This window comes from Schistocerca cancellata, unplaced genomic scaffold (assembly GCF_023864275.1).
Source record: "Schistocerca cancellata isolate TAMUIC-IGC-003103 unplaced genomic scaffold, iqSchCanc2.1 HiC_scaffold_1148, whole genome shotgun sequence".
NCBI classification, from domain to species: Eukaryota; Metazoa; Arthropoda; class Insecta; order Orthoptera; family Acrididae; genus Schistocerca; species Schistocerca cancellata.
In genome coordinates, this window is record NW_026047147.1 from 157,107 (window position 1) to 172,017 (window position 14,911).

A 14,911-nucleotide genomic window follows, 5' to 3' on the forward strand; every position below is an offset into this window, starting at 1 on the left:
CAAGTGAGGGAGTTGAAACTGCAACTGGTCGGCCAGAACGGTGTTCGTCAGAGCCGCGACCATTTCTGAACTGCTCTACCCATTTGTAAAAATTTGCACGCTTCATACAACCTTCAAAATACCCCTTAGACATTCTACAGTATATATTCACCGGTTTCTCGCCTTCAGCAAGTAAAAAACGAATAACAGAATGTTGTTCAGCTAATGTGGACGTTTCAAGCGGACTTGCCGTCTTGAAATGCATCTTTGAGGCTGTAAACAAAACAATGTTCATACATGAGCTCATCAGGGTTCATCGCAGTTGTGCCAACTTAAAGCCAAAAAAGTACCAAATTTGCCCTACTAACAGTTTTTTCCCCAGACCAATTTCTCTCTTTAATTACTAAATGATCCTCGTATGACAGAATCCTTAATTTAACAGTAGTAAAAATAACAGTAAACTTGAAACGTAGTGAGTGCTATCATCCGTCGAAAAGACGGAAAGAGGGACACACGCGTCATACTAAATTGCAAACGCATTGCACCATCCACACGTCGTTTCGACGGAAAGAGGGACACGTTGCAATAACATTAATGTGTCGTCCACGTGTGTGCCTGCATTTTTGTGATGGGTGTGTAACGTAACCTATTAAAGGCTTTATTATAACCAAGTATGCGATACCCTCCTAATTCAACAAGTTTAACTAGCAATTATGATAATAGAAAAGTAATTGTGTATGTTAGCAATGATTGCATAACATGCCTACATAAACAGTCAACCCATTGAAATATAAATAATAACTGACCCACACAAAAGTAACATCACTTGAACACTGATACAGCAGATGTCTTTATGTAAAAGCACTATATTCAACTGAAATAATTAATATGAAATACGAATAATATTTGTGAACTTACGTATTTTGGATCTCCTTAAATAAAAATTATCCAGTGAAACCTATTTATTCACTAGGACTATTTTCACTCACTATTCATGTAAACACATCTATTTTAAACGAGAACCACTGTAGTTTTTAATTATTCACGTAATTTACTTATGTATGCAAATGAGAGAAGTCAATAGATGTACCTTTGAAAAACGGCCTTTTTGCAACAAAGAATTGTTCTGACAGGTTGACAAATCTGTCTGTCATTTTAATGACCTATTAAATTATGTCACTCGATGTAAATTAATAACTCTTTTGCACAACTTACGATAGCAGATGGATGCCTGACTTATAAACCACATCTCTTCTTAGTCGTTCTTTGACGAGGTTATAAATACAAGCAGCTAGAAGCCTCGTCAGCTCAGTCTTGACAGAAATTTTGTAAAGTGTGTATGTTATTATCTGATGTGGAAAAACGGTCCAAAGATGTTGTAAAAGAAGTGTTACTCTGCACTGTGACAACGTCTTTGGGTGGTCGGCGGAGTTAAGATGGATGGCTACCATGCCAATAAATAGTTGAAGTTCACTTATTCTGTCGTTCATTATTTATCAACAAGCACATCAACAACACGGGACCTCATCTTTTTACCCCTAGACGAATACATATAGAGCCAACATGAACATCAAGATACAGCAGTGAACCAGCCAGCAGCAGCAGCAACAGCTACAATACAATTTAATGGCGCCAACCCAATTCTCTACATCAAGTGCTAACATGCTTCGTATATTGGAGTGATATAGTGTGAATATAGGAACATCAACGATTGGGCCACCATTATAGTCGAGACCCGCAAAATAGTGAGACGTGAGACGTAAACGTAAAACGTGAGACGTAAACGCGCATCTTTTAAATTTTCTCCTTAAATAAAGATGTTTGCAAAGCACAATCAAACGCTTGTTAAAGAAGTAAAGAAGAACAGGAAGAAGTTCCAACAGCTGAAAAGTCAGTTCAAAAAAAGTGGAAGATGAAACCGACAACAGAATACGAGAAGTATAAGAAAGAAGACGAGCCAGTTGTCCACAAACTGGATGCTTTAGGGAAAGAAGTTTTCGGTGCTGTAGCGAAAAATCGAGAGGTTGATAAACAGCTACATCCTTACGAAGGGAATTATGACGATATGTTTCCTATACCGCCTACACCTAAGGAATTATTTTTTGAAAGAAGATTTGTCGGTGATGAACCGATCACGTCAGAGACGCGTAAGAGACTTGATCCTATGCTTCAGCAAATTGAGGAAGAAGAACGGGAGAAGACGAAGGCTGTTACAGACTACTCGACAACATATCTCGGACCGAAAGTATCAAAATACTTGCCGTTCTCCGTGATACAGTATTTGGCTTAAGATTTGACCATGGAAAGCAATACATAGGCGATTCGGAAGTAACGTGTTTCACAATGACACTGTTTCTGACAAAGATAACGCTTTCAATGCCAGCGATGGATTGATGAAACTGCTGACTCGGAAGAACGTATCATTCGAATACGTGCCTGATGACCTTGAAGCATACACAACTATGTTGAAAGAAACGAAGGCAGTATTTCACCACAATGGTCCAAGTCGGCTACAAAAAGTACAACAGCATCATTAACCCAATATGGCAGTCATTAAGAAGAGTACGTAGCAATTCGACGTCAAAGTCACCAGGCAGCAGCTAAGGAGAAATGGGTTTTGTAAAAAGATATAGAGCAAAACCTGTAGAGTATGTTTGGATGAATGACGTCAGAGATTTAATTGACCAGCTGATGGTGATTTGCGGTGAAGAGAATGCAGGAAATAATAGTTACCATAAAGAAAATGTAGATATCACGAAAATGCTCACAAGTAAATTTAACGACGTCATAGTGAAAAATTCGAAGGGAATTTCGTACTTGATTAGTTTTCTGAATCATCTCCGTCACACGTTCTGGGAGTCAGAAAAGCATGGTAAAGGCCTAGTCAATAAATCTTGAATAATCTACCAATGCCTTCCACCTACCAGGCATGAAATTTTGCGGACCTTTTACTAAACTAGATGAAAGATTAGCACTTGGAGTTGTAGGAATTAATCCTTTGGATGAAGCTTGCAAGAGACATGACACTGCGTACAGAGACCATGAAGATCTGGAAAATAGGCATCAAGTAGATATAGAATTGCAGAAGGCAGCAAAAAAGAGAATTTTCAGCAATGTTGCATCGCTAGGCTAAAGATTAGCTTCTACTGCTGTTGATTAGATTAGATTCGTACTTGTTCCATATAGATCATGAATACGACACTTCGTAATGACGTGGAACGTGTCAGGTTAATAGAAGGTGTCTATACAAGATATTACATTACACAAAATATTACATGACACTTAATATTTTCTATTTCTTTTTTTCTTGTGGGGGTTGGGGAAATTACCCACTTACTATATCCAAAAATTCATCTAATGAGTAGAAGGAGTTGCCATTGAGAAATTCTTTTAATTTCCTTTTTAATGCTATATGGCTATATGTCAGACTTTCGATGCTATTAGGTAAGTGACCAAAGCTTTTGTGGCAGCATAATTTACCCCCTTCTGAGCCAAAGTTAGATTTAACCTTGAGTAGTGAAGATCATCCTTTCTCCTAGTGTTGTAGCCATGTACACTGCTATTACTTTTGAATTCGTTCGGATTGTTAATAACAAATTTCCTAAGTGAATATATATATATATATATATATATATATATATATATATATATATATATTGTGAGGCTACAGTGAAGATACCTAGCTCTTTAAATAAGTGTCTGCAGGATGATCTTGGATGATCTCCAGCAATTATTCTGATTACACGCTTTTGTGAAATGAACACTCTTTTACTCAATGATGAGTTACCCCTGAATATGATGCCATACGAAAGCAGAGATTGAAAATAGACGTGGTAAGCTAATTTAATGAGATGTTAAAAAATGGTTCAAATGGCTCTGAGCACTATGGGACTAAACATCTATGGTCATCAGTCCCCTAGAACTTAGAACTACTTAAACCTAACTAACCTAAGGACAGCACACAACACCCAGTCATCACGAGGCAGAGAAAATCCCTAACCCCGCCGGGAATCGAACCCTGGAACCCGGGCGTGGGAAGCGAGAACGTACTGAGATGTATATCGCCAAAATTTGCAATGACCCTAATAACATAAGTAGCTGAACTCAAACGTTTCAGCAGATCCTCAGTGTGTTTTTTTTCAGTTCGACTCCTCATCAATGCATACACCTAGAAATTTTGACTATTCTACCTTAGCTACCGATTTCTGATTTCTGATGTGGCGACAATGTAGGAAATAGAGAATTAGACATGGGTTAGCAGACGATAATCGTTGGACATTATAATTTTTTCTCCTGTTAATAACTGAAAGAATGTAGTATTGATTTTAATGGGTCATCTAGCGGCAAGCCAAAAGCCAAAGCTATTTAAGCTAAGGCTTTCCAACGGCGAACTGAAAAGTCACGGCTTTCTTGGTAATTTTCTCACTGCAACACAGGTGAAACAGAAAGTCAAGTTAAAAAAAGGCGGAAGTTTGCTCATAACTTTATCTATTCCTGCTGTGAAAAAACTACTTGAATATCTTACAGCAAAAGAAGAAGTTAAACACTAAGGCGGATTCTTGTCACCGATTCTGGCTGCATTAGGCGGAATTGGATCGTTGGCCGTTGGTGCGCGGCAATTACGAGCGCTGTCCATAAAAAACGGATGGAAGATGCTGAGTTCGCAGAACAGGGGAGACACAACCTAGGAATGGAGAAAAGAAAAGCAGGGTCAAGTTTGCCTATGAAATCATGCCTAAAAAAAAAAAGGAAGTCAAAGAAATGGTGCAAAAGTATAGACATCTACTAACCAATTTTGATATAGAAAAATTAGTAAAGCAACTGAAAATTGCAAATTGTAGAGGCGTCAATGAACTACAGCAAAAATCAGCAAAAGTTGAAGCAGGAATTGTTAACCTAGACACGTCTTATCACGTAGGCACTCACTGGATTGTTACTTCAAAAATGTCAGTGAAAAATTTGTGTTTGACTCGAACGGTGGCGATATTCCACAAGCGCTAGTGAGGTCGAGATCACTTGTTTTACAACGCAGAGAGGATTCAAAATTTTGATCAGTTTACATGTGGCCACCTGTTTTCTGGTTCTGAAGCTGTTTACAGACGGCTGGTCGTTTGATAGAATTCTCGATATAAGAAACGGATATATCAGGGAACAGAATAAAGCAAGGAGAAGATGACTTGGCTAAGCAACTACAATCGACTGCTAGTAAAGCTGACTCGGGGGAATTAGCTTCAAAAATCAATCAACTTTATAAGCAGCTAAGATCGACTGCTAGTGAAGCTGACTTGGGAGATTTAACTTCAAAAATCGAAGGTGAGGCTGTACAATTTCGAAAAGATTACACATCGTTTTTAAAATAACGAAAGGTTATATTGACTTCAAAAGCAAGAGATTAGTAAATGTAAAAGACCCTATAGATGGCCATGATGTAGTTACCGAAAGATATCTAGAAAAGCAATTAAGTAATCTCGTTGCCAAACCTGAATACACAAGTATTCTCACACTACTTAATAACAATGTGAGCAAAGCTGACCTCAGCGAATACTACAAAAAAACCGACTTGAAGAAATTTTATGGTGATTATGTGAGTAAAGCTGAATATACAAGTATTCTCTCACTATTGAATAACTATGCAAGTACAGCTGGCCTTAGCGTATACTACTACAAAAACGAGTTAGAGAGAAATAAAATGAAAACAGCGGTTAATCACTTGTTAGGCAGTATTGATGGGTGCGAGAGGAAAATGCAAAGTTATTTATAAATTTGGTGTTTAAGGTGCAAAATACTTACAGCTACAGTTCACCCTCAAACAATTACGATGAAAAATGTTCGAGAAGAATGCAGATAGTCGTTGTGTTGCAAACGTCCCCATCTTTCGACTCAGGGATCGAGACGTGGCTGCACGATCCGTTACAGCCATGTGGATAAGACGCCTGTCATCCCGACTGCTAGTGACGCGAGGCCTTTGGGATCCAGCACGGCGTTCCGTATTACTCTCCTGAACCCACCGATTCCATATTCTACTAACAGTCATTGGATCTCGACCAACGCGAGCAGCAATGTCGCGATACGATAAATCGCAATCGCGATAGGCTACAATCCGACCTTTATCAAAGTCGGAGACGTGATGGTACGCATTCCTCCTCCTTACACGAGGCATCACAACAACGTTTCACCAGACAACGCCGGTCAACAGCTGTTGAGAAATCAGTTGGAAACTTTCCTCATGTCAGCACGTTGTAGGTGTGGCCACCCGCCAACCTTGTGTGAATGCTCTGAAAAGCTAATCATTTGCACATCACAGCATCCTGTTCCTGCCGGTTAAATTTCGCGTCTGTAGCACGGCACCTTCGTGATGCAGCAATTTTAATGGCCAGTAGTGTATGTTTCGCAAAGCAAGGGCTCTGAAATAATTCGGGAAATTTGGAAAATTGTGTTGTTGATGCTTTCACCTGAGGCACCATTGTGACACTACGAGGACACATGGTGTCGTAACTGACTTGTGGTGAACAACTTTTCCTGACTGATGCTTGCCACAGATCTGCCTGTGACCCCTAAATGTACCAGGTGTGGTGTTTAAGGGCAAAGGGCTGCTCAGTTGGCGATGTCACGTTTCAGGATCATCTCCGATGGCACAAGCTCCGAAGATGGAGGACGCGGCAGCTGAGGCAGCGCGTGCGCAGACCGACTCCACAGCCAGCGTCGTGGCAGCTGAGGCAGTGCCTGTGCAGACTCACTCCGTCCCCGGTCTACAAGCAGCCGAGGCCGTGCGTGCGCTGACTGGCTCCGTGCCCGGCCTCACAGACGCTGGCGCCATTAACCTCTTGAAGGGTCACTTACAGCTGATGGCTATACAGCAGACTCACCCGACACCGAGTGGTACGGGAGACCAGGCAGCGCCTGCGCAGACTCACTCCGTCCCCAGTCTCGAGGCAGCCCGGGCTGTGCGTGCGCTGACTGGCTCCTTCCCCGGTCTCACGGATGCTGACGCTATTAACCTGTTAAAGGGTCACTTACAGCTGATGGTTATACAGCAGAGCTTGGCACTCACGGAGGACGAGGCAAGGTAAGCACGAGCTTAGGCACTCACTTGTGTTCCCCAGTTCTACACACACCAAAAAAGTTTTGCATCACTCGAGTTTCCAGAACTCCTGAAGATAGATGTTGACTGGTGATGTTGTATCTCAGACACGGTCCCTTTGAATGTTCAGAGATGTCACTAAACCCGACCAAACCGTGCACGAGCAGCGGCTATTAGACGGAGGGGGTCCAACAGCCGATCAGTTCCAGTCATTCCACCAGGAATGAGTTACACGGCTCGTGTTATCTGTTGTTCGACCGTGCCTAGACGGTCAATACCGCGGTTCGATCGCGTCCGCATTGTTACTTTGTGCCAGGAAGGGCTCTCAACAAGGGAAGTGTCCAGGTGTCTAGGAGTGAACCGAAGCGATGTTCTTCAGACACGTAGGAGATGCAGAGATATCGGAACTGTCGATGACACGCCTCGGTGACGCCGCCCGAGGGCTACTAATGCAGTGAATGACCGCTACCTACGGATTATGGGTCGGAGGAACCCTGAAAGCAACGCATCCGTGTTGAATAATGCTTTTCGTGCAGCCACAGGAGGTCGTTTTACGACTCAAGCTGTATCCAATAAGCTGCATTATGCGCAGCTTCAATCCCGACTTCCGTGGCGAGGTCCATCTTTGCTACGAAGACACCATGCAGCGCGGTACAGATGCCGAATGGACCACTCAGGATGGGCATCACGGTTTCTTCGCCGATGAGTGCCGCAGATGCCTTCAACCAGACAATCGTCAGAGACGTGTTGGGATGCTAACCGGTGAGGCTGAACGCCTTAGACACACTGCCCAGCGAGTGCTGCAAGGTGAATGTTCGCTGCTGTTTTGGGGTCGCATTGTTTGGGGCTGACGCACGCCGCTGGTGCTCACGGAAGGCGCCGTAAAGGCTGTGCGATACGTGAATGCCGTCCTACGACGGACAGTGCAACCATATTGGCAGCATATTGGCGAGGCATTCGTCTTCATGGACGACAATTCGCGCCCCCATCGTGCACAACTTGTGAATGACTTCCATCAGGAGAACGACATCGCTCGACTAGAGTGGCCAGCATGTTCTCCAGACATGAACCCTATTGAACATGCCTGGGATAGATTGAAAAGGGCTGTTTATGGACGACGTGGTGTCGTGTCCCACCAACCACTCTGAGGGATCTACGCCGTTGAGAAGTGGGGCAATTTGGACCGACAGTGCCTTGATGAACTTGTCGATAGTATACTACGACGAATACAGGCATGCACCAATGGAGAGGACACAGTACTGGCCACTGTGCACAGCAATCTGGACCACCACCTCTGAAGGTCTCCCTGGTACAACATGCAATGTGTGGTTTTCATGAGGAATAAAAAGGGCGGAAATGATGTTTATGTTGATCTCTATTCCAATTTTCTATACAGTTTCGGAAACTCTCGGAATCGAGGTGATGCAAAACTTTATTCGATGTGTGTATACACGTATGTGTCTCACTACCTATAGTGTCTGCCACTGTGTTCCTTAGTGGTATTTTGACTTGATTGACAACTGCAAAAGGCATTTGCAGGTAGCACATAATGCATTCACTAGCTTCGCATAACTGGGTCACTGTATCTCTGAACTGAACTTTATTTATTAGCAGGTAAGTTAGCTAGCAAAAGTCACGGAAGAGGCAAGTTTTTTTCAGCTTTAAAAATTGTTATGCTCTTTAAGCCATGTATCCTTACTTAGAGTGATTAATTATCTCAAATGCCATGTAGACAACCACTTGTTATCTGTGTTTTGTGATGAAGCCTCTGGACGGAGCGAACATTGGATAATTTCGTCACTGCCCAGCACAGAATCAGACACAGTGGCTGTTTGTAATCAGGCAGATTAGAGCTGAGGACTCGTTCTCCAACATGCACAGATCACTGTACACCTGTTTACACAAAATACACATTAAAGTTGTTTGTTGTCACTGCTACTGCTGACAGTGAGAAACCTTCAAAAGCCATCATGCTTGATAAAGAGAAGATGAACATAAGTATTGGGTGTGTCGCTTATAACCTGCACCAGGAACACTGCAGCACAGATCACAGAGGGCAGCAGCGTGTTTACAATTTTTCATTTCTGGTGTCTCAGGCTCCAAGTACTGGCCCGGCGAAACTTTTAGCTGTAGGGAAGAATACTGCGTAAGCCTTGAGTGCGCAAGACGACACCCTAGAGATGACTTGTTACCGTCTCCACATAGCTGCAAGCTTTCACAAACACCCCATCAGGTGCTGACTCACGAGGGCAATCTTGTAATAGTTCTATCGATCGCAGTGGAGGACATTAAACCTCAACATCTCGTAAGCATAAGGCACCAAATAGGAGCGCGAATATCAGCCTCTGTAGACGAACTCTTGCGTCCAGCACGCCCTGCCCCCACCATGTGTTTGCCAGTGTTCAGGACAGAATTACAGACCCGTGTGTTGGAGTCATCACTCGTCTGAATGATTTAGTGCGGCCCACCACGAAATTCTCTCCTGTGCCAAACCCTTCATCTCAGAATAGCACATAGAAGTTGTCCTCAATAATTTGCTGGATGTATTCTAGACTCTGTCTTCCAGTACAGGAAAGCGTTTCTGAACAACAGCAATTTGTTAACATCGAGTACAGATTTAAGTGTCAGGAAGTCCTTTCTGAAAGTATTTGGAGTGTAGCCATGTACGGAAGTGACACATGGACGATAAACAGTTTAGACAAAAAGAGAATAGGAGCTTTCTAAATGTGGTGCTACAGAAGAATGCTGAAGATTAGATGGGTATTGACATAACTAATGAGGAGGTATTTAATAGAATTGAGGATTCGAACTTGTGACCATACTGTAGGCGCGGTTCCAGACTGAAGCGTCTAGAACCGCTCGGCCACAGCCGCCAGCCACAGGTGGAATGACAACATTACTCAAGGCGGATTACAAAATTTTAGAGCGCATAGTAAACAGTAGTCTAACACCAGGGGCAGTTTGAGGCCCAATGGCCGCTCGGGGCCCGAGAGGGGCGCCGAGGGAAACCAGGAGCAACATTCCAGGGGAAGCCAGCAACTGTCGGAGGGAGAAGGACTGGCGTCAAGCGACGTGTCGCTGCCGTGGAGAAATGTTCTCGAACCTCCCCTGGCTAAAAACGCAGCTGAGAAAGATTCTAGCCCCCTGCCACACACCATGGCTACAGGTAGGAGCACCTCAGAGCCGTTCACAGAATGTACAGGCACGTGTATTCTCCATGTCACGTCAGTCTGAAAATCACAGTTAGCCGTACGCCTAATGTTTATTACCAGTACAAAGTGCGTAACTGAATTAAACACAGTTTTTAATTATGTGTGTGAGCAAAATGGCATTTAACGAATGGGCATCCTCTGTTATATTCTAATGGATGAGGACACCAGAATCAATGTCTGTGGAAAACTTACACTATTATTGAGGAGTCCAAGTCAACAGGGATTTCTTCTTCCACAACATTACATGCAACTTACATGGAGACAATTCCCGAAACATTTCGAGAACTCTGGCTTCTCGACATGAAGATGGTATGTGACGAATATGCAGATGAAGTCATCTTGGTGATCAGCAAGGAGGAAGTTTAGTAGAAATCCGAAAAAGATACACTATGTGATCAAAAGTATCCGGACACCTGGCTGAAAATGACTTACAACTTCGTGGCACCCTCCACCGGTAATGCTGGAATTCAGTATGGTGTTGGCCCACCCTTAGCCTTGATGACAGCTTCCACTCTCGCAAGCGTACGTTCTATAAGGTGCTGGAAGAATTCTCGGGGAATGGCAGCCCATTCTTCACGGAATGCTGCACTGAGGAGAGGTATCGACGCCGGCGGATGACGTTGACCGGGTATTCGCCACACCCTGCCGTCGGATCGCCACATTGTGTACCGTGATTCGTCACTCCAAACAACGTTTTTCCACTGTTTAATCGTCCAATGTTTACGCTTCTTACACCAAGCAAGGCGTCGTTTGGCATTTACCGGCGTGATGTGTGGCTTATGAGCAGCCACTCCACCATTAAATCCACGTTTTCTCCCCTCGCGTCTGTCACAGTACTTGCAGTGGATCCTGATGCAGTTTGGAATTCCTGTGTGATGGTCTGGATAGATGTCTGCCTATTACACGTTACGACCTTCTTCACCTGTCAGCGGTATGTCAGTCAATAGACGAGGTCGGCCTGTACGCTTTTGTGTTGTGTATGTCCCTTCACGTTTCCACTTCACTTTCACATCGGAAACAGTGGACCTAGGGATGTTTAGGAGTGTGGAAATCTCGCGTACAGACGTATGACACAAGTGACACCCAATCACCTGACCACGTTCGAAGTCCGTGAGTTCAGCGGAGCGCCCAATTCTTTGTTGTTTTTTTTTTTTTTTGTGTCCGGATACTTTTGATCACATAGTGTGTGTCAAAGTGTCAGAAGTGAACATTTCCTGTAAGAAAATCATAGTTCAGGAATAACTGGATTGTTACGACCGAGGAAAGGACGTTGTCGAGTAGAGACATGATAAAAGCCAGCCCATATCTTTTGGCAATAAGGATCCCACAGCAAATGCGCCAAGGAAATCAAATACCCTCTTGGCAGTGGTAGGCCCTGAGGATGGCGGTAACGTGCCGCCCAAACTAGTCGGGTGACACAATAGAGACATTCTCTAGATACAGCTGAGGCGTTATTTTTCTCAGAATGTTCTTGCTTTTCTTTTGTATGGGTGTTGCTGAGTTTTGCTTCTCCCCACAAGTAACACAGTTTGCAGTACATCAATATACTTTGTGTGCTAGCTTCATTGTGGTGAACCAATGAAAACAGAATTGTTTGTTTCTCAGTGCACACATCAGTAGTGTTACGTATACGGCGTATTGGAAAAGCCAAGGTTTACTTACAAGAAGTTTTGTTATTGTAACCTACATGAGACATTACTTTAGTCTGTAAGTCCACAGGTTTTGAAGTCGCCTTCAGATACATGGCAGGCACAAGAATTTACTTGCAAGTGGATTGTGTGTGTCTGTGTGTGTGTGTGTGTGTGTGTGTGTGTGTGTGAATGCATGTGTGTATGTGGTTGAGTGTGTTATGCAGACGTATCTGTGCATCATGTCAAACAATAAGTTCCTGTATTTGGTGTGGTTGAGTTGCGAAATTAACTATGAAGATGTCAGGGAACTGTTTTAAATACTCAGCTGTATATGTTTAGTGTCTTTGCTAGTTTCAGAAACGTTTGCTGCACACAAAGGACCAGTAATAGAGGTATTAAGAACCTGTTTCAGTGCAGGTCAGTTCTTAGATCTGAAGGTGAAAGGAAGTGAATGTCAAGTATGACTCTGAGAAAACGTGTCAACAGAATTTCTTGAGTGATTGAGAACACGGATTTTTAATGGGAAATGCGTGTGCGTTTTCATACAGGGATGCAATGATATATGTGTACTTCAAGCGACACAGAATTCTATAAGATAAAAGGCAGAATGTTTTATATTGGTAATTTAGAACTGGACAGTTGCGTTTCATGAATTCTTGTCTGTTTCGCATCTGATAGTTTTCTTGATAATGTATGTGTGTGTTTATAGTAAAGTATGAGAATGTGTCTGTTTTGTGCAGGGAGCTTTCTCAAATGAACAGCTGGATGATCAAGATGGCAGATGACGGGATAGTGGAAGAGGTGGAGAGGCTGCTGAAGTTGGGGGCGAACGTGGAGGCGAAGGAAGAGAAGTATGGCTGGACAGCCCTTCACCCTGCATCAATCGACGGATACTTGGACGTGGTGCAGTGTCTGCTGAGGTACGGAGCGGACGTGGGGGCGAGAGACAAGGAAGGGCGGACGCCACTGCACTGGGCGGCGAGGTACGGACACTTGGAGGTGGTGAAGTATCTGCTGGAGAACGGGGCGGATGTGCAGGCGAAGGACCACGAAGGCCAGACGCCAGTACACTGGGCAGCAAAGAATGGGAGTTTGGGGGCGTTGAAGGTTCTGCTGGAGAGTGTGGTAGACGCCAAGGACGAGAATGACGACACCCCTCTCCACTTGGCCGCAACCTGGGGCTACACAAAAACGGCACTGCTACTGGTGAGGTTCGGTGCTGACCTGAGTGCCATCGGTCAGGAGGGGCTGGCACCGCAGGAGAGGGCCGAACGCTGGAACCACGACGTCACGGCAGCTGCACTGCGAGAAGCAGCGAAACTATTTGAGGCCAGTGGGGACAAGGACACAGCCTCCCAGACTGGAGTCCAGCAAATGTCTGTGGAGTAGAATTCAAATAGTTTCACTACACATTTTTTCTTTTCTTCAATAAAGGATACAAAAAATTAATCCTACAGTCACTCATTTGCACCCTCTTTGCATTATATAACAACTGAAGTAAAACTGCAGCTAAACTAAGATGAAGGTAGGTATGTCAAAGTATTATCAAGTAAACACTGTTAAGTAACAAGAGACAACCTTTCTTTCGAATGAAACGCCTGAAATACATTCCTAGGAACAACATTCGAAACTTCAACAAGAACTGAAAAATACACGCTTCAATATTTGATAACCGTAACTAGCCAACAAGTTTTTACTTACTGTAAAGTATTTCATAGTGGTTTGCTAGGTACTCTGTGCAACAAGTATAAATTGCACAGTAACAACGTTAGAGCCATATAAGGTCTACAGTTGGAATGAATCTTCGAATCAGATCTGTTCTAGAATTTAATTTATGTCTCTCTCTGCAGCGCAGATGGTCTCATACTTTGATTAATTACAAAATGAAATAAGTGGCAATATTCACACTACACCGTGCACTTATCGTGTGGAATCTTACGATCAGTTCACTTGTAGCTCAGGAGAATCGAAGAACAATCTCCAATTGTATGTTCCCCGAATAGCTGTAACGCTGCAGTTACAGTCTGCTAAGTAACACGAGTCGTCACTCTCAAATAACAGGAGCCTACAACAGATTTTCCGGCTTTCACGACATTCCTTACCGCCGCCTACAGCCAACTGATTGTGAGACCGCTCCACTCAGACGGGGACTGTACGAAGTACCCCTAATTGTTAACAGCGAAGGAGCCCGCAACCGCCATACTGCCCGGACATAAGTCCTGGTCACTTTGATTTGATTCCGAAGATGAAGGAACCACTTCGTGGCATTCGCTTCGCAACTATTCCAGAGATTCGACCGGCAGTAGACCACTCCATTCGCACCATCAACAGAGCAGGCTCTGCTAACGGTATACTACACCTTCCACATCGCTGGCAACGGGTTCTACACAACGCTGGTGACTAATTTGAAGGACAGTAACAGGTGCAAACATGTAACTCTTTTGCAACGGTTGTGAATAAATAGTTGCTACTACTTACATTCCAACCCTTGTATAAATGAAATGACTGTATTCATTTGACTGAAAGTTCTTCTGTAGTATTTCTTAATTTCGAACCTCCTTAAGAAAAATATTGCTGCTCCTTTTTTCACGCTGACTACACTGAAGAGCCAGAAAACTTGGAACACCTGCCTAGTATCGTGTAGGGCCCGTGCGAGCACACACTACTGCCACAGTAAGATGTGGCGTGGACTCAACTAATGTGTGAAGCACTGCTGGAGGGAACCGACGCTGTGAGTCCTGGTGGGCTGTCCATAGATCCGTGAGAGTACGAGAGGGTGCAGACCTCTTCTGAACAAACGCTGCAAGTCATCCCAGACATGCCCAGTAGTGTTCGCCTGTCAGGGTTTAGTGGCCAGCAGAAAGAAGTGTTTAAACTCAGAAGAGTCTTCCTGGAGCCACTCTGTAGTAATTCTGGACGTGTGGGGTGTCGGATTGTCCTGCTGGAATTGGCCAAGTCAGTCGGACAGCACAATGGACATGAATGCATGCATGAAATTAGAATTATAT

At 43.8% G+C, this 14,911-nt stretch overlaps 1 protein-coding gene across 1 annotated transcript in view; it reads left to right on the forward strand.

Moving 5' to 3' along the window:
• The window catches only part of LOC126159828 (serine/threonine-protein phosphatase 6 regulatory ankyrin repeat subunit B-like), a 46,910-nt gene extending 33,558 nt beyond the window's left edge, over positions 1–13,352 (forward strand). The window contains exons 2-3 of the mRNA XM_049916638.1: positions 6,598–7,045; positions 12,644–13,352. Of these exons, the coding sequence (XP_049772595.1) occupies positions 6,609–7,045; positions 12,644–13,292 (1,086 nt within the window). The 5' untranslated portion in view covers positions 6,598–6,608 and the 3' untranslated portion in view covers positions 13,293–13,352. The remainder of the gene's footprint in view (positions 1–6,597; positions 7,046–12,643) is intronic.
• The last annotated feature ends 1,559 nt before the right edge of the window (positions 13,353–14,911 follow it).